The 22,091-nt window shown below is 41.6% G+C and overlaps 1 protein-coding gene and 1 long non-coding RNA gene across 3 annotated transcripts in view; one reads left to right on the top strand and one right to left on the bottom strand.

Annotated features, from left to right (window-relative positions):
* Positions 1-3,306: 3,306 nt before the first annotated feature.
* On the bottom strand, positions 3,307-21,414 carry LOC103525254 (ras-related protein Rab-43). Of its 2 annotated transcripts, none has more exons than XM_030458277.1 (3): positions 21,138-21,414; positions 11,751-11,934; positions 3,307-10,862 (listed from the first exon to the last, which is right to left on the bottom strand). In XM_030458277.1, exons 1-3 carry the CDS (start codon positions 21,354-21,356, stop codon positions 10,609-10,611), a joined length of 657 nt encoding a protein of 218 aa, XP_030314137.1. In that variant the 5' UTR covers positions 21,357-21,414; the 3' UTR covers positions 3,307-10,608. The 2 variants fall into 2 exon arrangements, with proteins under 2 accessions (XP_030314137.1, XP_030314138.1); XM_030458278.1 differs by having other exon boundaries at positions 11,751-11,928; positions 21,138-21,361.
* The window catches only part of LOC115598989, a 39,891-nt gene continuing 31,999 nt past the window's right edge, over positions 14,200-22,091 (top strand). Inside the window, exon 1 of the long non-coding RNA XR_003988059.1 lies at positions 14,200-14,240. This is a non-coding gene — a long non-coding RNA (uncharacterized LOC115598989). The remainder of the gene's footprint in view (positions 14,241-22,091) is intronic.

Here is a 22,091-nt window from a genome sequence, read left to right as displayed (position 1 = left end):
GGGGGCACCTCAGGAACCTCCCTGCCCGGCAGTGCCCGCGCCCGCTGCTCCCTCGGGGGCTCTAGGCGGGGGGCTGGAGACTCCCTTGTCCTAAACCCCCAAGCCTGGGACCTCTCTCCAAGAACTGAATTGAAAGCGGACGGGTAGATCTCTCCTCAGGGGAAGCCAGCGGTGGTTTTCGGCAGAGAATTCTTTCCCCGGGGCAGAGGAGGGCGCGTGCCTTTCCCGCTCTCCGCCATCTTGGCCTCACCTCAGAGCGGCTCAGGCGGCGGTGGGCGCGGAGGCAGCGGGTTCTCTTCTCTTTCATTTTTATGTTTTTTTTTTCCCCCCCTTTCGTTCCTTCTCCTGACGCCATAAAAGTAGTAAAATGCAAAACCATTTCCCCCACGCAGTTCTCCGAGGCGCAGGTTATCTCTGTCTCTTCAACGCCGTGGAATGAACTCCAGCCTGGTAAGTGGCAGTATAGGTTTGGCAGAGCCTCAAAAAGCCAAAATGCTTACAAAAATAGTTGGTGACAGTGTTCATTAATATTTTTTTCTCTCTCATACATACCATTTCTTGGTTTCAAATAAGTGCATGGTAAGCACTTGTTTTTTTCTGTCAGTGACAGAAATCGTGTCTTAGTAGTTAAGAGAGATGAGCTCAAGAGCTTGGTGCTCTTGAAACTCCTAGCTGCTAGGAAAGATGATTACTTCCTTGTTGTAAATGGTTTCAAATTAATCAGAAATACACAGTTAGTATGAGCAATGTTTTCGGGTTTGTGTGCTTTATACAAGGGACAATTGTTTGGCTCTCTTCAGCAAAGAAATAAGCAACTGTGGCTTGGAAGTGACACAGTGAAAGTTGTTTCTGTAAAATGTGGAAAGGATGTGCAGTTGGAAGGTTCTGGAGCATTTGGGTTTTGCTTCATCAGGGTATAGATGTGTTGCCATGGGCTTGGTTTTTCAGCTCTGGATTTTCAGGACTTCAGTGTCAGCCCTTTGTCAGCTTTTTCTTGTCCAAATAGGGTTTCTAGGTGGAAAGGAGGAATTCTAGCAAAATGATTAGCAGAAATGTTATGCTAAACTTTGACTTTTCAAATGCAAGTTATTTTTGTTCCTAACAGCTAGGATTGATTCAGTTTCTCAGAGTGCAACTCTTAAGCACAGTGTCTGCATGAAGTGGCACCAGGATATCTGCCTTCATAATGATTAAATATAGCTTTATCTGAAGTGCAAATACACGTGAAATGTATGTAAGTGTATCTACTGCTTCAAGTTACTCTAATTGCACAGGCAGACCTAAGTATGTGGGCTGGCCCAGACTTTAGTTTGACTTGGCTTTCCAGATACCCTGTTTTCTGTGTGCTGGGTAGAAACAAGAATGCCACATTGTTATGCCAAGTGCAGTGGAGATGTTTTGTCCCTTCCCTTAGTCTCTACAGGGATTAAAAGGCAATAGTGACCTGAGTAACATAACACGGAAGGCAATTGCTGCAAGTGTTAGAAGTGTTTCCTTCAGTATCATAGACAAGAAGCCAAGGTTGCAGGAGCTTTAAAACTCGATGGTGTGTTTGTACTTTCTGTAACTTGAACAGAAATGGGTAGTGGTAATCTTCATTATATGGTCTTTTGTAATATTTTATACAATCTCGATTAAAATTTGTCTAGAAGGATGAATTTTTTTGGGTGATGAAATATATACTGCTTTTAATATTGACTCAACAGGCTGCCTGTTGAAAATTTCAGAAAAGTGAATAAAAGAAATCAGTATGGATTCAGAATAGCACAGGTGGGTTTACTTTGTGCAAAGATGGGTTTGTGTAATTAATACCACCTGAGACTCAGTTGGTCTAAATTGCAAGGTCTCCTCCCTCCATTTTGTTGGTCTTGTATAACCAAGCAGAGAGGCCAGTAGCAGAACCTAACTTCATGCTAAACACATCTTACAATTTAATACCAAACTAGATTTATTGCAAATTTATCTGTTGACTTCTTTCTGGAGCAGTAGCAGCATCTGATGCGTAGGTAAGAGTATTTTTCAGAACCAGAAATGGATTTTTGGTAGATCTGGGTTTCATGCCTTGTTTTAGTGATGTGTGTCTGTGAATAAGTTTTCTGCTAGTTTAGCAGCTAAGTTAGATGTAGATGGGGAGAAAAAAATATTTTGTGAACTTAGAGTATACAAAAATAAGGTTTTTTTTTTTTTTTTTTACAGAGGCAAAGGTGATATATGACTAGTTCATCATAGGTGTATACTGTGAAAGCACAGCCTGGCTTTTGAAGGCCATGTGTTTACAGGGTTTGGAGAGCATTATTCTACACCTTATATTCTAGAACTGGTATTGTTGGTATTATACAATGGTATTGTTAACAAAAATGAAACCCAGCTTTGTGTAAGCTGTTACATTTTGTTTCACATTGCAGCCTCGGAATTCACAACTTGCCTTTCCCCTTGTATTTTTGGGGTAAGTTGTTTTTTCTCCCATAGAGATTTAGAACCTATACTATAGATGTGCAGAACAGGTGTAAAGAATATATGAAAATAAAGGTCAATACCTGTGAAAAGCAGGTATTTGTTAAGCATGGCATTTGTATTATTTACTCTTTAAAATGCTGTGCACACCAGTGAGATGTGTAATTATATCCAGAATGGTTCAGTAGTAAATAAAGTGTCATTATCAGAATATTAGCTAATGAATTCAGCCATACTCAGCATGCAAAGGAACCAACTTCAGAGCATGGTGGTTTCATTGAGGATTACTGGTTGCTGTTAAGGTGTCTGTGGTTGTTATTGATGTAGTAGGCTGAATACAAACACAAGTAACTCAATACTTGCCTCCTGAGGATAAAAAATGCAGGTTTAAAAAACCTACTTAGCTCATTGAGTGACATTAGAATTACAGAGCCAAGCAAAAAGAAAGGGGTGTTGTTTTGTTTAATTTACATCAGTTAAATAAAATCCAGGATCTAAATGCTTCCTTGGGAAGGCAGAATTGTAACTGTATTGTTTACTTAATTTTAAGCATTGAAAAAGTTATTTGTCTTTCTGCAACACTGAGGACTTAGGTTTCTCAATCTCCCAGCTAGTTATTCTGGAGCTCTTAGTAACTTAAAACTATTTTATGTGTGTGGATTTTTGTAAGTGATGGGCAGTTGCAGGGTGAGAGGAAGAGAGTTAAGCATCGTTTGTGTACTAAACAATACATTAGAGCATATCTCATGTAAAAGCAGAAGACCATACAGCATACACAAATGCTTAAAATTTGATTTTGTTTCTGATAATAAACCATAGCAAGGTATATGCATAAAATAACAACAAAATATATTAATTGCCAAATGTTTAATTAAACCTTTTTAATGATATACAATACCATGTATCCACTACTTTGCTAAAATTCACAACAAAAGCAGGTTTTGTATGTTTAAAAATATTTTTCATAATAAATTCATAAATAGATGAAGGTAAAGTATAAAAAAATTACTGAAGTATGCAAGCTTGCTCCCTTGTCTCCTCATATTCCAAATTATCTAGTCAGTATTGTGCTAAGAAAGTTTAAAAGCAAAGTAGTTACTGATGATCAGAAATGTACAGCCTGCATCTCCTGAAGAAACCTTGAGAAACAACAACAGATTTGTCCTAGAAAATGCAGAATAATTTTAACACTGTTATCATCCAAACTCTTCTTATAATTTTGGAATGCAGTGAATGAATTCAATATGAATTAGAGATTTTTATTTTTTCCCCAAGAGGTGAGTGAGCCAGACTCACTTGAATGCTATCTAGTCTCTGGAGTTGTGGGTTTAATATCTGTCAGGTATCAGTGAGTGAGGCACAAAAGAGGGAAAAACTGATTGACAGCACTGAGCACATCTGACTGTCAAAAATCTTAGCATTTTTCCTTACAGACTTATAAAATAGAAATATTAAAACCCCATTATAAATAAATTAACTTTCTGCTTAGTACATGTTTATATCTACTTCATGTCTGATTTAATCCATTGGCTTGCCCTAGATTTGAAATGGTGTGTGTACCATTCCAGTGCTTAACTTGGTTTGTTTCACAACACCAAACTGTAGTAGCAAAGTTATCACTCATCTGTATTACCACTCTCTTAAGAAAATGTATATAGCATTTTATTTTGTCAAGTATCAAACTACTCACACTAAGAATAATCTATTTCAATACCATTTATAAAGGGGAAAAATCCATACGCACAGCATTGAAGTAGGGAATGAACATAAAAAATACGGAACAATCAGGATGCTCTGCCTTTCACATTACTGTATTTTTTTTCCTGATAACTATTTCCCTTAAGTGTAAAACCAGTTCTGTACAAGTGATGTGCATTTTTTTTTTGCAATGGTAACAAGATGCCTATGAGTGTCTTCAAAAGCATCTCTAGGCAGCTTTAATGTCTGAAAATCCAGCTCTTACCTTGCTTTTAAAAAGTACCTTCAAATTGTCAAGACAAGTTTGCATGCTGTGTTCAAAGGACAGTCTTTCATCCCCTTGTTTTAAACTCCCATCTTCCTATGAGTCTGTATCACTCATAGAATTTACTGCAGAAAAAAAAAGGGTGTTGATCACTGCATGTTCTACAGTGCAGTGTAAGGGGCTGCTGCTTAGCAGTTACTGAAAAGCAACTGGTTTGGGAAGTGTACAGATTGTGTTGGTTAGGTGCCTTACAAAGACAATTTCTAAGGAAATACAGTCTTCCATTTAGTGTTTTCCTCTGCTTTTATCTGAAGATTATATCTGTGGGTTGGTTCTGGTTTTGTTTTATTTTTTTTTTAACTGAAGGATTAAGTATTATAATTGCTAGCTTGCCTCAGTTTTGATCTGTATGTACTTTAAGCTCTAACTTATGTAGAGTATACTTTAAGCTAAAATTTACAGACACTTGGATCCTTTCAGCTAGCTATTACATACTTTTAAGATGTCTGAATGAGTTTATGGGGGAATTAAGGTTTAAGCTCTTATTAGTCAATGATAAAGTTTAGGTTCTTGTGGAAGTGTAAAATACATGACTGCTGTTCTTAGTATCCTAGCCTAGGCTTTAAGTGATACAAATGTAGGATTTTGTAAATAGTATGTTTATGGCTAAATGAAAAGAGTTCACTTGTACCAATTTACCTGCAGTAGCACATCTGGAATGGTAGGGCACAGGAGTGGCTTACACAGAAGCATCTTTGTGAAGCTTCTCTACCTACCTCATCCTGTACCCTGGCTGACACTGCCTGCTGGGATGAGAGCACACAGCTGGACTTGGCTGATTGCAGAGTGCAGTGCAGTGTATACGCACATCACAGACACTAACAGCTTGTCCCAGGAGACTGGGAGCTACACACCTGCAGAAACCTCCTGGTTATAGGCTGTCTGCTGGCATATAAGATTAATCCTCAGTTTTCTCTTAAATCTGTGTCAGTGGTTCAATTGTATAATTAAATAGGAAATACCTCAACTGAATTCTAAAAATATCTTGCAGAAGAAACATGGAAAGTGGCTTTTTTAGGAAAGCCTCGATTTTTTTATCAATGTATCATCCTGGATTGTATTCAATCTTGTGAAAGTTTTCAAAACTTTTGCTACTTTTATCTCATAACAGGAGGAACAGGTTCTAAATACAGATTTAAGCAAATATAACAGCTCTCCAAATGTTAAACCATTCTGTTAACGTACACAGAATAGTTCAGTGGCCCACTCTTGTTCAGTACAGACAGCAAATTTCTGTTGTACAAAAAGCAGGCAGGAAAACCTGTAACTGTTTGTGTAGAATTTTACCTTTGGGAAGAAAACTTTTCTTTGAACCAAGTAAGATTTGATTAACCTATTGTATTTTGTCAGACTAAGTAGAAAATCTTCTCTGACTTGTAGTCAGGCTTCACTTTTCTCAGTCTTGTGAAGTTCTTCTGTTCACTTGTTCTCCACTGGCTGCTGACTCATGGAAAAACAAGACAGTAGTTGACATGGTCTGTCCTCAGTGACACCTGAAGTTACAAAGGTAACACAGGTAACTGCTTTCATCAGTCTTCAAGTAATAAAAATCCTTGTTTAAAAAAAAACAGTAAAAAAGTAATCATAACTCTCTTGTACTTTGAGGAATTATTTTTAAAGTGCATTTCAACATTTTTTCAGTCCTAATGAAAAAAATGCTGTTTAGATAAGGATAGGAGGGTATGCTGGCTATTTTGAGCTAACCTCTCACAGCAATTCCATGGACAGCAAATAGACATTTGGGTGGGTTTGTTTATTTTGTTTTGTAACTCTGGTCTTTTCCAAGTAAACTAAAATGAAATGATAAAAAAGATGCAAAGTGCTAAACCTGTGTGAGAAAGCAGAATGTCCAGTTGTGAAATAGTTTGGTAATTTTCTTTTCCCCCTAGAATATGCAGTGGGGATTGCAGTTAAATGCTTTTGTCTCAGATTTCTTGCTGATTCAAGTAGCTCTATTACCCAATTTAGTAGAGTTAAAAGAAATCTAACAGTACCTGGCTAGTAAAAAGATACCCAAAAGTCTTTAACTGAAACTTCAGTGAGATGATCAGCACCAAAAGATACTACAGAATTAAAATTAAGACAGTATTTCCTGAATTTATTAATCTCTTCTTACAGCACTGAAAGGAATTGTCCAATCTGAGAGCAGCTCAATTATAATGGGCTCTGCTCTGTGACTGTGAAGTTACTAGATTTCATACAACTAATAAAACATAGGATTAATGCATGTGGGTTAGCAGTCTGGCAGATTTTATTGGCAAATTTGTAAATTTGGAATGCCTTTTAGTTGATGAAAAAAACTTAGTATCATTTGAGAAAGGGTAATTAAATGGTTAGGGTGATGAGTGTAACGCTTTGTTGAAATTGGAAGGAAGTTAATCCAAGAACTACAGGTGTCCTTGGCTCTGTAGCTCTTTAGTTGCTTCACCATTTGTGCCACAAGGGTGGGAATATAAGCTACGTGGTCATTATCAGATACTGGGGCAAAAGGAGTCGTGAGAATTATCTGTTCACAAGAGAATTTACCTCAATTTCCTTGGATTTTTCCTGTTTACTGGTTGCACACTCTGCTAGTAACCTGGGTTGTTTCTTTCATTAGCTTAAATCAAAATTAATAGGGTAACAATGCCCATGCTCCTGGGAACCACATTCTGCTGATGATTTCATTTCAGTATTTGCCTCTGCATTCCACTGCTAAGTGTTACAAGGCAGGGAGCAATGTCTCCTTCTGTGTTTTTGTAAAATTTTAATATTTTTCCCCCTTTGGGTATGGCCAAAAATAAATGAGAAATAGTAATGCAAATAGATAATCAGCCAGGGAGTTCTGCTTAAAAGCAATTACTGCTCCATAGTCTTGTTAATGTTCAACTGCCAGTAAATGGGTTTCTTGGCAAATGTTTATGCTGTGGACTCTGATCATGCACTACTGAATTATTCACTTGATATTCAGCAGTCCACATCTGTAACCTAAAATTTGAAATTGAATTTTTTACCTGTAAATCTCAAGCTTATTGCTACTCACTCTTCACTTGAGTACCCTTTTGGTTTCAATAGGATTAATGGAATTAAACCAGCAGGCCTGTTTTCCTAATACTTGAATTACAGAGCAAGTTAGTGAATTATGGATTCAATACAAGTCTTCAGAAAGGGAGTGAGAAGCTCTAATTACGTGTACTGTTTAGTTTATTTCTGACTGAGAAGCTATCAGTCAAGTGAGTATTGTGCTACTAGTATTAGACAAAGAAAGGGTTTGGAAATTTAAATTGCCTTTTCTACTGACAGCCGAAGCACTGCTATTGGTGATCTCTTCATAACTTGAAAAACAAAACAAAACAGGTTTTCAGTCTATTTCTTTGGTTCCCTTTTGTTGCATTAGGTAGGGCATGCAAACTTGTATTATACTTATAACAACATACAAGTGCCAAGAGTTAGAAGAGAAAGCTGAGTTAAAGCCAAAGTCTTAGTTTTCTACAGCAAAATTAAAACTAATCAGAATTGGTACCTTCATTTCAAAACAGTGAACAAATCACTGACACTGTTACTTACTGTTTTCTGAGTGAAACAGACTAACCTACAGGCAGAGTCTTAACTTCCCAGACTAGCTGAGAAGATTTATGGGGCATATCCTAAGAAGTACAGTGCTTGGCCTAATTCTACTTGTTTGCTAAACAAACCTCAAAGTTAAGGAAATTGATCAGTATCTCCTCATTTCTCCATCTATTGCAAAGCCACTGGAAGCAGGATTTATGTTCATTTTGCACCTTGCTCCAGTTTTAAGATGAGTTACTATGTAAACTACTGATTTTCAGTCTGAATAGTAGCAACACTGTTCTTCAATGTGTATGAAGTTTTACCAGCATGGCTTAAATCATTTGGCACTAATCCTGCAAATAGTGGGAGGCTGAGCTTATCTGAGGGTCCGTGTTCAAACATGCAGGACTGTAACCTACAGGTGTAAACTACAGTTTGTCATGACACAAAGCCAAATGCTAATTTTTTTAGCTAATGCTAATTAAAGAATATCCAACCAGGAGGAAAAGAAGTCCTCAGGACTGAGTTCTAGCTTGAACTATCTTCATAGTTTCTCCTGAGAGTGGAATACATGGTTTGCTAATCAGTTACAAATCCAGAGTTTGGATAATTCTCATTGTCAGTTTGTAGCTACTGTTGAACACTTCTTGCCTGTTATATTCAGATGTTTGAAGACTGGGAATGTCCTGAAAAGATATCCAAAACTACTACTGAGTACTTCTGCTCAACCTACTCTGCCATATAGAAAACATTAGAATTGTGAAAACTACACTAACTGAAAAATTTAAGGCCCTTTCACTCTTACAAGTATAAAACTTGAAAACTAATTTAGATTAGAAGCAAACAGGCTACAAAGCGTATCTAACTCCTCAGTTACCTGCCTCTAGTTTAAAAAAAAAAGAAAGACCATAGAATGGTTTAATATTAAGTGTAGGAAGATGAATAGTATTGAAATTAGGATCCATTAGCCCTTTCTTAAATCTTCACAATTTTCATGATAATGGATATGTTGAATGGCTAAAAAATGATTCAGTTCTAGTTGCAAACTAACCCAGGTTTTTCGATCAAGATTTTCAAGAGGAACAAATGACTTTAAAGTGCTTTCTGAAAGTGAGCTCCTTCAAAGTATCAGGATTGCAAAAATCACTTGTCCCCTATGAACATCTTTGCTTTAACTGCAGAGTTAATCCTGCTTCTGTTCCCCTTGCAAATCCACTTTATAAGGTGCTTGAGAGTATAAATCCCAAGAGGACTGCTGCCATCAGTACTTAAACTGCAACTACACCATACAGTACAGAGCTGAAGCTGAGAGACAGCTAAAGTAGTTGAATTATGAAATCTGTTTGAATGAACAATGTAGACTTATGATCAACAGTGAAACATTTTTGCTACTTGAGAGTTTTGAAGAAATGAAAAGCAATTGGTAACTTGTAACAGGGAGAGGGAAGCAGCTGAGTATACGACTGGGAGGGAATCACTCAAACCAGTGAGTGCTGCTTCTTACACTCAGGAAGTTGCAAAGCCTCCAGTTTTCAGCTACTCTGAGGTCTGCTTTCCCATTTCATGCCCAGATTGTAATTAAAGACATGGTTTTAAAAAAACAAACCAACAACCAAATCCACTTATGCCACTTAATCAATAAACACTCTGGTAACATAATGTCCAATGTATGACCAGAATTAACCCTGTGTCTGACCATTAGGCACATGGCAGGAGATGATGGCTACCAGTCAGTTCAAGGTTTCTCCAGTTCCTGTTTCCAATGATGCAGGTCTTGAGTCATAGAATGAATTTAAGAGACCTGAGGGCAAAAACTCATTGATACCCACTTGGAAAAGGGAGCTAGCACTGTGCATACAATAACAGGTGAATTGCATCTACCCTCTCCTCAAGGCTGTATTTAAAATAACCACACTGATCCAGCCCTGCTTTACCAGCAAGTCAGGAGATATTGCTCAGGCTGAGTTTGGTTTTCATTAAAACTGTAACTTAAAAAACATAGCAAAACCTGAGAGAAACCTTTCCCACCCCGTGCCTGCTGCAATACTAACTAGCAACCCATATGCCTTAGGACAGGTGACTGCTGTTTGGTCCTGTAATCAAAAAGTTGGATATTCTGTATCTTGAAATACCTTTAGGAAGGCCACTGTCACTTTCTGGCCATTGGTGGAGTGCTGAGGATATAAAGAGACACTGTCAAGATGACCTGTTCCAAAAGTGACCTCCTTTGCCAACAGTCCTATGCTAAATGCATCAGTCTCTTCCCCATCCATCTGTCTCCCCACCCCTCAACACTATTGCAAAGTCGTTTCTTCCACTATTGTAAATTTTATGAAGGTTACAGAAATGAAAATGGTGGGGAAAAATGTTGAGTAAGCTTTTCAGAGGGCTTTTAGGAGAGGGTTTTTCAGAGACTTTTAGGACTATCTCTCAAGAGTCCCTTTTTAAAAAATAAGACACCAAAACAAACAGGATTGTGTCTAACTTCTAGAAAATTGCTGGTTTCACAGGAGGAGGAGAATATGGCTACCATGCTACTCAGCATTAGGGTGAAGCACCATCTAAATTCCAGTAAAGTTAGGGATATCACCTAGCTTGTATCAGCAGCCACATCCCCAGCCCTCCACAACGTCTTTGCTGTCAAGCTTGATGCTGTCAGTATTCTTCTCACTGAACATGGGCCCTCCATGCCTCATCATCAGCTCTGTGGCCATCTTCACAAAAGCCTCCTCCACATTGCTTGAGTCTTTTGCAGAGGTCTCGATGGCACAGATGATATTATCATAACGTTCAGCCAGGCTCTGAGCTTCTTCCAGCTGAACCTCTCGAAGGTCACTTAGGTCAGACTTGTTTCCTGGAAGAAAAGGAAACAAGATAGTGATTTATAACGACTGTTTATGTCAGATTAAGTATTTAGCAGGAGGTTCTCAGGCTGCCCAGAGGAGCTGCAGAACTTCCATTCTTGGAAATTAACAAAATTGGACTGAAAAGACAGTGACAGACCTGCCACCAGCCGCACCTGGAGCAGGAGGTTGGACAAGATACTCTGCAAAGCCCCTTGCAATCTGCACTTCTGTGTGACTCAGAGAGAGAACAGGAAGACTCAGTAATTGAAGAGTGGGGGTTGTAGACATTTACAGAAGAAAAATGGGCTAGAAATGAAAGCTCAAAGCATCCTGTGAGAACAACAGCAACCTGCTGGTTCCTAGGGAAATCTGTAATAGTCCTGCCATTGTATCAGCAGGGCTGCAGGCCCCCAGAGCTGTGTCTGGGGCAGAAACATTGGAGCTGGGAAGCAGAACTAGCAGAGAACTGACAAACCATGATTGCCCTGACCTTCTTCCAGAATCCTTCATCTGCTGATGTACAGAGGTGTTGGCCAGAACATGTCAGCTTGACATGGTGGAGCTTCTCTGGGCTGTGAAAACCTTATGGTGCTTATGAGAATAGCTTCACAGCATTGTGCCTCAGAACCTGGAAATCTTGGGAACCCAGTTCTCTACTGAGACACAAATGGCTTCTGGTACAAAACTGGCTACTTAGGAACAGAAGTTAATCAATGCAGAACATTTCTGTTTTATCAATTAGGTCTTTCTAATGAAAAAAATAGGGAAAATTTCCAGTTGGATCTCTTTATGCATCTTCAACCAAAAACAGAGCTTCTAGCCATCTTTAATAGGTATTGCAACTAATGACATTGTGCAGTAACCCCTAGCAGTTAGCATTAGTATTTTTCACTCACCAATCAGTAACTGTACTATGTTGGAGCCAGCATACTTCCTGACATCCTCAATCCAGTGAGGGATGGACAGGAATGAGCCCCTCTTGCTGATGTCATAGGCCAGGACCGCTCCATTGGCGCTGCGGTAGTAACTCTGTGTGATCGTTCGGAACCGCTCCTGCCCCGCTGTGTCCCAGATCTGCAGCTAAATAAACCAGGGCAGAAGTGAGACACTGGCTGGCCAGCCCCCCTGAATGGAATGACAGGATTCTATAGCCTTGCCATAGATCTCCCTTACATGTAAAACATTCTGGCATCACGTTTTTCTAGTTCTTTGTTCACAATTTACTGATGATAATGGAGAATATTTTTGCACTTGGCTGCTCAAAGTGTATCTGTATCCAGCCACTCTGTGCTCCTGCAAGTGGGTCTGGTAAGTCCTTCTGTGGCAGGCTATGAAATTATCACTTGTATGTCCACCCTACCCTTCTCACTTTCTCCAGCAGAGTTAGCAAAGAAAGACGCTCAGCCACAGCCAAGCCCCTGCAGTTCATCAGCTGGTGTGTCACTGGCACTGGGGGGGTTCACTAACACACTGCCTGTGGTGAGCTGCTTCAGGGGCAGTAACAACTGCAGCAGGATGTGGTAGTACCAGCTGAGAGCACTGATGCTGTTTTAAAAGGAAATATGATACAGTTAAAAGAATATAGTTAGAATACATAAAGCACACAAAAGAATGTGTAAAAGAAAAGCCACCAACTCTAGGTCTCAGTAATGTCAGTCACAGATCTAGTCAGTCTAAGTCACCTGTCCTTTTTTAAGTGGCAAAACAGACATGTCTGACAGCTGGGCAGGAGGAGGAAGTGTTTAGCTGCCTAAAACCAGCAGTAAGAACTATGAGTTTAGTATCAAGGTTTGAGTTCCCAGTACTAGATGTTCCAGAGGAAGAAGCCAAGTAACTCAGAGTGGACAAACAGAGTATCTTGCCCATGAGGAAAAACTCTTTTAAAATCCTCTTGCTTTATGGATTGTCTGATGTCCTGGAATATGACAGTTTATATTCCAGGAGCTTTTAATCTAAAGTAACTGTGGATGTTCTCATCCTCCATATAAACCTCTAATCCTTTTTGAATCTTCAAAAGCTCTTGGCTTGAGTATATAGTAGCAATGAAACCAAAGAATTTCCATTTATAATTCTTTTATTTTTTGTCCTTCTGTTGCATTTTCACCTCCCTATTTTCACCTCAAACAATAAATGAGATAACCACTGGTCTTTTTGTGCCATTCCTTATTTTGTCCAGCCCCTTTTAACTGTGCCAGGACATAAACAATATCTTTCTGGGTTTTTTAATCTTTCCATGTTGTGGACTGTTAGTTATTATTTCCCCCCTCTCTGGACCTCTTTATTTTAAAGAACTGACAACAATTTCACACAATGTTCCAGTGATTTATTTCTTTTGCACAATAGGATTTTATTTGTACCTTCTGACTGCTGCATGTTTGAGCAGTAGCTTCCACTTTGGAAAAGGCTGTACTAATCAGATCACTTTCCTGTGCTAACCAAGCATTTAGGTCCCAAATGTTATATGTACAGCTTAAAAGAAATCAATCCAATGAAAAAGCACTTCTCAGTCCTCAGAAAGAGTTTTCTCAGAAGAGGGAGGCACTGATTATAAAGTAACCACAAAGCAATGATTATTAATGGAACAGATAATGACGTTGAGCACTCAACAGAACAATTACTAGAGACAAAAGTTCATGGCAGGTGTATGTATGATGTTCTCTGTCCTCAAGTCCCCCACTGGACTCTTTGTGTCTATTACATAGCTTTAAATCTCAGTACTTGATTAGGTTAAGTGCAAAATAAGCCTAATGATGATTACCCAACTCTTAGGTCAGGTCTGAGAGATTCTGTGCATTCAGAGGAATTACTTTTTAAATAAAAAAAGGAAATTGTTTTACCTTACACTTTTCACATGATATAAGTAAAAATTATTTACTTGTAAAGTGACTGAGCAAGCCAGTGTTGGGCCTTGTGCTGTATACTGCATTTTGAAAGCTTCTGTTTAAGTACATTCCACAGAATCAGAATAATTTTGTTTGGGACAGATTTTGGGAGGTGATAGAGTCAACTGCCTGCTCTAGTTTTGACTAGGGTCAAAACTCAGTTTTTCCAGAAAGAATTGTTCCATCAATTTTCCAGGGACCAAAATGAACCTGACCAGCCTGTAACTTCTAGGACTGATTTCCCTTTGTTGAATACAGTTATTTCCTTTTCTCTGGTTCTGCCCAATTTCCACAGCCTTTCAGTAGTGATAGAGCAACCTCAGAGTGTCACCAGCAAGCTCCCACAGCATCCCCACACATTTTTGACCCAATTTCTGTGTGTTCACCGGACTGAAGGTACAAAGCTGCTGAAGCCCTGTGTGTCCTGCTGGCAACAGCAGAGACCAAGGGTTGGACCCTCTCAGGAGCTCCCCCAGCAGTCTTCCTCCCAGCCCTCAGCCTCAGGTAAGCTCCTTCCTTCACACATTTTCATGCTCCCCTACTTGTCACTCCTCTTACGTGTAAGGACATTTGGCTTTGTACATCATCTTCACTGTCCTGTGGTTTTGCTTTTATTGCTGAGACCGTGGCATGTGTCAGAGCCACAAGCAGATCCTTTCTTTCCAAAGCACTACACCAGGTGACACAGTGGTTTGTCAGTGTTGCCATCAGTGCTGCCAGAAAGAGCCAGGGGAGTGCTCCTCTGTGCTGCTGAAGGTGGATGTGAACCCTTCCAGTAACCTCACCTGAAGCAGGGTGAAGATTCCTGGTACAGCCTCCTCTGGCACACCAGTGCAGAGGCAGTGGCTTCAGCTTGTGACAGTCAGGCTGCAGCATGCTCGGTGTGCAAAGGTACTTTTTTGGGGGATAGTACTTGCCCCTACAATCTGGAAGTCTGGGAAGCTGTCCTGTCAAACTGCTCCATGTTTTAATAACAATCTTATTTTAAATCATGAAGAACACACACTGCAGATACAGAGTATGAAAGTATTATGAACCAGATTTAAAGCAAGATGTATTTCTAACTGCAAAAAATAGCTAATTTGCTTGACAACATCTTTAGAAAACTCTAATATTTCTGTATACTCTGAATAGTCTGATACGTGTTTTTAAAAATTAAGTAATTACAAAAATACCAGTTCTGATCCTAAGTAAACACTGTTTTCCCTGGTACAGAGATTCATTTCAGACAATTCTGTTGAAAAAGAAACATGACTATAATATACAAGTACCAATCACAACTGTTATTTAAACCCACCATTTTATAGTAAAAAAATTACATACTTTCTCTGTTATACTTTATTTTCAAATATGTAACTCCTGACATGAGGTAACGTCTGCAAATCTTTCTGGAAAAAACCTCCAGTTTTAGTATTACTCCTTTATAAGCCCCTCAAATATAAGTTAAACTCAGAATAACAAATGAACTGTACTAGCCACAGGTTACAAAAAAAAGATCATATATTCTGTAATGTGTAGTTGTACTGTATATTGCAGGTGACACTATGTTCTTAATTATTTATTTCCTCAATTTAAGTACTTCAGCTTTGCAAATTAGTAACCTTTTTAAGCAGTTCCTGATTTTGTAATTACTTTGGCAATAATTTTGGTATAAGAGAGAAGTTTGGATTGCTGGAGAACTGTTAAATTTATCTGAGGATACTAAGAAAAAACACCTGTAACAGAAGAGATTGGCAGCAGGCATTCAGGGTGACCCTCTCTGGTCACAAATGAGGGCAGGACACAACAGAAATACCCATTTTACAGAAGGAATATGACAGATTACCTAAGTGAACACAAAGTAGGAGCCCCCTTTCTTGTGCTGATTGTTTCACCACTGAATGCCCATTTACTCAGACAAGCTGGTTATGCTGATCTGCTTTTAGCTTTGGTTTGGCTGCTACTGGATAGCAAGGTGCTGGACCAGCTACTAACTCTAAGATTTGGAGCTTTCTGTAAATACTTCCAAGTCTTGAACACATTTGCTTTCTCTCCTTTTCCCTCTGGGAAGGAGTACACGGGGTATCTGTGGTTCAGGCCTTGCAGGGATGCAGGCTGGGGGTTGCCTGGCTGGGAAGCAGCTCTGCTGAAAAGGCTCTGGGGGTCTCTGTGGCTGACAAGCTGGGCAGGAGCCAGCAGCGTGTCCTGGCAGCATCCTGAGCTGTATGGACAGGAATGAAGCCTCTAGATCAAGGGAGGTGATTAGTACCTTTTTTTAGCACTTAGTAGATTCCAGCTAAAACACAGTGCCCAGTTTTGGGGCCCCCATCAAGATGGTCAGGTAATCCCCAGATTACTGGGAGCAGAGCTTGCTGGAAAGGGGCTTGAGAGAGGCATTTGAGGTGCTCTATCAGCTGCTGTCCAGTACCTTTGGGGAGGTTACCAGGGAGACTGAGCCAGGCTCTTCACAGGGGCACATGATGGGAAGGTGAGAGACACCAGAGAAAAACTGTCAGCTTGAAACAAGGAGGAAAACAAGGTGGTGAAATTTATGGTGTGTCTCTGGCAGATCATTCTGAGATGTCTGAGTGTGCTTAATAAAGGAAGTGGAGTTTCAACTACAGAAACAGGTGAAGTGTTGAGAAGGGTGACAGGTTGACCAAAGGACATAGTGAACAAATACTATCAAATGGTTTGATATGGGTTCTTCTTGAATTGACTAACATTGTTTATCAAAGGTTAATGCTTAACAAATGGCCTCAAGACACGTTAAATAATTTCTTGCTCCCTTACTTCCTAAATCATTTATTAAGTACTTTCCTGATTCTTCTAAAGTATCACAGGAGTTCAGGTTTACTTTTGCTTGTGAGGTAAGCATAATACTTACTACATCTTACAGCTGGTACCTTCCTTTAAAAAGACAGAAATGTCACTTTTGTGCTATGAATTCTTCAAAATATAGCAACTTCCAGAAAATTTCCCAGTAGGAAATGATGGATGCAAAGACCACACTAAATGAGTCTTAACTAGCTGTGTCTAAATCCTGTCACCTCAAGTGACAAGCAGTAATATACATTTCTGTACACTGGAAGATCTGTGCAGTTTTTGCCCAAAGCAACAAAACTAAGATCTGTTTGGCAATGTATTTCAATTTAAAGTGATACTCATACATTAGGATAAACCATTCCATTCAGTTGTTTCCCTACTAACTATTCAGAAATTGAGGAATCCCTGCTTTCTGGGGATGCAGCATTCCTGTTTGCTCTAGCTTTATGAGTGTCAAAGTACACTCATAAACTCAGAGAACTACACTTTCCTCTGGATATCAAAGACTATTACTGCTGTGTAATAACCAATAGCTTCCTGGTATTTGTTTAGCAAGGTTATTAAATACAACAGGCAGGAGACAAGGCAGGTAACAATTATTTTCTGTTACTTGCAATTTGTCCAGATAATGACACATTACATTGTAGGCCATTCCTAAAAGTTAGAATAGTTATAGCCATGAAGCCTGAATAAAAGCCAAGAATATTGATATCATATGGGAGCAAAAGCTTGTGAATTAAAAAGTGCAATGATACATAAAGAAGTACTTTTTATAAAGGGAATGTGTTTCTTTTCAAATGTTCTGCTCTCCTGCTGCTTTCTGAAAGGTACTGTAAGAGAGAAAAACTGTGGTGTAAAGGAAAAAATAATCAGGATATATAAAACAGTATGAAATGACTGCACAAAGTAGACATTAAAAATACCCAATTAATTTTCCAGTTTACAGGAGGAAATTCATCAAGAGATGGAGTTTTCTTACAACTTACCATGATACTTGGTGTTAGGAATGTCCTTGCCCATCATTATGTAAAATCTTAGTTTTCTTACAGTGACATAACAGTTACAAAACATTTTTGTTCTGCTTGCCAGATTCTTTTTATCACTCAAAGAACAAGTAATTATTTTATCAATAGGACTTTAATCACTCTACATTAAATCAACAACCACAGCTTTGGGGAACTACAGTCTGTACTCTAGGATTTAGCAAGCTAAGAAGGATGTGTTTTATAGAGACTGTGCCACAATTCCAGCCTCTTAAACAGCACATCCTAGAGTGTTCTTGTAAAATGAAGATAGGCTGCAGACATTTCATAAAGCTGAGGGTGGGAAGTTCTGGATAGATGCTGGTCAGAATTTGCCTTTGCAATAAAAATCACAGTGGTCATCACAGGTAGCTTGGACTTTGAAGTTCCATTAGAACCAGTGTGCTACACTGGTGCCATGCCTCTTAGGTCCAAGACCTCCAAGAGCCCATGACTCACAACAGCCTGTCCCAGAGACAACTGGCTTGAATAATCCCACTGGACAATACCTCCAGTTGCAATGGGAGATCTGCAAGGAAGAATGAGAAGAGAAACAAAAGACTGGATGGCACAGACTAGCTTATATATCCCTCCTCTCTGGAAATGGAAAATCTCTGCAAATCAGAATTGGCATATATTGGGGAAACTTACAATACCAGGACTTTGCTGTTTTATTTCTAGAGAGAACACTTTAGCTATGGGGACTGTCCATAGCTCCTTCCTCAAGCACTAACATCTCTAACTATGAAGTTTAACCAGCTCCATTAGCTGAGGAAGCTGTAGTGTATGAAATATTACTTGAGACACTTGAAAGAATACAGCTTTAAGATGCAGGAAGGCCTTGGGTCAAAAAACCCAAACCAAACAACAAAACCCAAAACATTTGGAGAACCTTTAGTATCCTAACATGCTGCTTTTCCCTTATCCAACAAAAATCCATCAGAAGGAATTGAAACTTTAAATCCTTGGGCTCCAAATGATTCAGAAACATTATGTAACTGTAATGGCAGCATTTGCAGTTTTAAACAGGAAGGGCCACTGAGACAATCTTAAAGTGTTTGTTTCAATCTCAAAATAAGCTCCACACTCAGTTGTGTTCTAAACTGTCTTTAGCCTAACTGAAAATGAAGCTTAGGCCACTGGGGATGTGGAGCAAGCAGTGTTCAAAAGCTCCTTGAGACTTCTTTTGTACACTCTATTGTTCTGAAGGAACTTCTAAAGATGAACTTACGAGAAAGTTATAAAAATAGGAACTTTCTCATGCCTGCACCCTTAGCTAAAAAGAAAAGAAGCCTTCAAGTTCCTTCTGAGGATGCTGTCTTGTGCAGCATGAGCCCACAACAGCATTGGAGCAGCACAGAGAATCACCTGGCATGTTTTGTAAGCATCTTTTTGTAAGGTCAAACATACTTTATTTAAAACATGTCCTGAACATCCCAATCAATGAATTGATCTGAAATCCATTCCAACAAGTATGTGGTGACCGAGACAGGAGCAGTGAGACACAGAGGGCATCTCTCCCAGTGCTTGTTTGCTAACAGGTTGGGATCTCATCTGTTCAAATGGCTCAAGTGCTCCTCCTTGACTCACTCTCACCTGCACCAGAACCACATTTCTAAAGTGGTGTGCAAGATATGCACACTTGATAGCAAGAATCTCTTTACCTGCTCAGGGAGCTCACAGAAGTGTAAGGAAATGCCTCCTTGTTTTCTGTTTCCTATAACATGCTGAACAAACCCATGCAGATTAGATGGGTTTCTCTGAAATCTCAATCCAAGTGGAAAAGCCTGACTGAAATTTAAACTTCACATCCAACCCACACCTTAACAGACTAAACAAAGGAAGCTCCAAGCAAGTGTTTTCATATTCTAGCTGGGTCCCTGACTCAGCAGCTAACAAAAATGTCTGTAAAGTAAATCAGCAAGAATGTTGGATTAATCTGCCTGCAATTACACTTTAAAATGCTTTTCTTCAATGTGTGCATCCCTAATTGTTCTCTAAGTGGAAGTACAAAGCAATCCAAAGCAAAAGCCTGAAGAGCCTGACTTTTCTTACTTTTTTTTTATATATACTTAGAAATAATCCACAGGTTTTATTGCTGACTGACTAATAAAGGAACCTTCAGGTTCAAGTACTGACAATACAAAACTGCACACCTAGAAAGCTGGGGTTATTCCCTGGGCTAGTCCTCCCCTGCTCCTCAAGTCCCTGGCTGAGACCCCTGGCACCAGGAACAGACACATTTGTCACTTCCTATGTGCCTGGCATTTAAATGGAGCCAGGTTCAATCTGAAAGGAGAAACCTCACTTCTAACAGCTCCTTTGCTAGAAAACACCAAAGAGATACTCTCAGCACAGAAACAGAAAACCTGAGTTTCCTTTTCAACTGCTAGCCCCAGCTGTATGTGACAGGAAAAGGTATCATACTACCAAGGAAACAAACATCTTTGTGAGGTGTGGAGCGTCCACTCCCCTTCCTTTCCTGAGAACCGTGAGCCTCCATTTCTCCCATTTCCTGCAACTTTCTCTGCTTAATACTCTGCTCACCCAAGTTAATTCGTAAGGAAAAGATAACAGAGAATTTTGGCACCTACTTTGGCAAGCACAGACCAACTGCAGTTACTGGATTTCTGAGTCACCAAAGGCTTCACAGTTTCATGACTTTTCCCAGGCAGTGACTACATTAAGTTCTTCTCGGTCCCCCTGGGATCCCAGACAAGGCTGGCTGTATGATTCCACTCTGGGGGGGGGTGTTGCTGAAAGGGTTTATCCCAGCAGCCTCCTACAAACTGCAGGTGCTTTCAGCCTTTTCCTTGCCTTCTGACCATGTTTCTGTGCTCAGGCCTGCTCTGTTGTAGGGAACCTGTGCCCCTGAGAGTCAGAGGGTAAGGCCACCTGGTAAATGTCCTGTCCTCTTCTAACCCTACTGGGCTGATCTTCAGCCTAAAAAGGGCAGAAGTCAAACCCAGGGCTGATTTGCTGTGGTTTGAGCAGAACTACAACAGCAGCACTTTCTAAGCTACCCTGTAAACAGCACGGTGAGATGACTTTTAAACATGTCCAAGTTAGCAGCCGCTGCCGTGGCTTCGCTCAGCCTGCCAGGGGCACATCCCTTCCTGGAACCAGGACAGTCCAGCTGCGGTTCCTCCTGCCTTGTGAACGCACCAGGGCCAGAAGCCTGGCCGGGAGGAGGGGGATGCAGCAGCCGCAGCACACGGCGGAACCTGCCCCGGAGCGCTGGTTTGCGGCGGGGATTTCACCGCCGTGCCGAGGAGGACCCAGCACGGCTGCGGCTCACGACTCATCCCCGCAGCAAAGCAACGGAACCGCCGTACGGGAGCCCTTGGGGAAGGCGGCAGCGGCGCCCCGCACCCCGGCCCCGCACGGGGGCACCGGGGGCAGGGGCACTCCGCACGGCACCGCCGGCCCCTCCTCCGGCAGCCGGGCCAGGCCGCCCCGCCAGCATCCCGGGGCGGGCCGGGGGCGGTTGAGCCACAGCTCCTCGCCCGCTCCGCCGGCCCCGGAACCGGAGCGGCGGGGGTCCGGACCGCCCCCTCGGCGCCGAGCCGCTCACCTTCACCCGCTTGCCCTGGATTTCCAGGCTCTTCATGGTGAAGTCCACGCCGATGGTGCTGCCCTGGCGCTCGGCGAAGGCCCCGGTTTTGAAGCGCTGCACCAGGCAGGTCTTGCCCACGCTGGCGTCCCCGATGAGCACCAGCTTGAAGAGGAAGTCGTAGCTCTCCTCCGGGTCGGGACCGGGCCCCGCCGCCCCCAGCACAGCCGGGCCGGGCATGGCGCTGCGGCCTTCCGCCCGCCGCCGAGGGGACCGGCGCTCTGCGCAGCGCCCGCCGCCCCCCGCCTGCCCGGGCCCAGCGCCGGGACCGCCCCCGCCCGCCCCCTGAGCTCTCCGCCCCGGCCCTGCCGGCCGCCTCCCGGGCATGCCCGCCCGCTGCGGGGCTGGGCCCGGGCAAGGCACGCGTCTGCCGGCCGGCCGGGCCGGAGGTACCCGGGTCCGTGTCGCCGGGAGCGCCCCAAGCCCCGGGGGCGCCGCGGAATCCCGGTGGGTCGGTAGCGGCGGGGCCTGCGTGGGTCCGAGGGATAAAAACCATCGTGTGCGGGCAGCCGAGCGCGTTAGGCAATGTAATGGCAGTGACCGGGCCGCTGTCAGTGCCGCGGAGCTGTGCGGGGGTCCCGCACATGCGAGTATTGATCTGCATTCCTGCTGGTGTGGCGTGTGTTTGTGCTGAGTTCCTTCTGGTGTGTTTTACAGTTAGTGACACGGAGGAATAAACAGGTGCAATTACACCATTAAGTCATCCAGGAAGTGCAGCTGATTTGCCTTGTTGGCTTTTCATTTTTAGATCTGAGCTGGCGTGTGGTTTGTTTCCAGAGTCGCAGTTCAAGGCCCAGGGCAACAGATTTTCACCCTTGCAAGGTGCTGCACTGCTCAGACATGTCTTTAAAACTTTACCATCATGCTCCATCACAAACTGGTTATGTGTATTGAGATAAGTGTACCTCAGCAATC

Source organism: Calypte anna, chromosome 12 (assembly GCF_003957555.1).
Source record: "Calypte anna isolate BGI_N300 chromosome 12, bCalAnn1_v1.p, whole genome shotgun sequence".
NCBI lineage: Eukaryota > Metazoa > Chordata > Aves > Apodiformes > Trochilidae > Calypte > Calypte anna.
The sequence above is the reverse complement of the archived record's forward strand: the minus strand, read 5'-3'. Positions and strand labels throughout refer to the sequence as shown.

What these genes read in the sequence shown, in the direction of transcription:
- LOC103525254 (XM_030458277.1), bottom strand. Translation starts at nt 21,356, where the DNA reads ATGCCCGGCCCGGCTGTGCTGGGGGCGGCGGGGCCCGGTCCCGACCCG. An exon ending in TCCAGGGCAAGCGGGTGAAG is followed by an intron (nt 11,935 to 21,137) that starts GTGAGCGGCTCG and finishes TGGTTTATTTAG; the next exon opens with CTGCAGATCTGGGACACAGC. An exon ending in CATAGTACAGTTACTGATTG is followed by an intron (nt 10,863 to 11,750) that starts GTGAGTGAAAAA and finishes CTTTTCTTCCAG; the next exon opens with GAAACAAGTCTGACCTAAGT.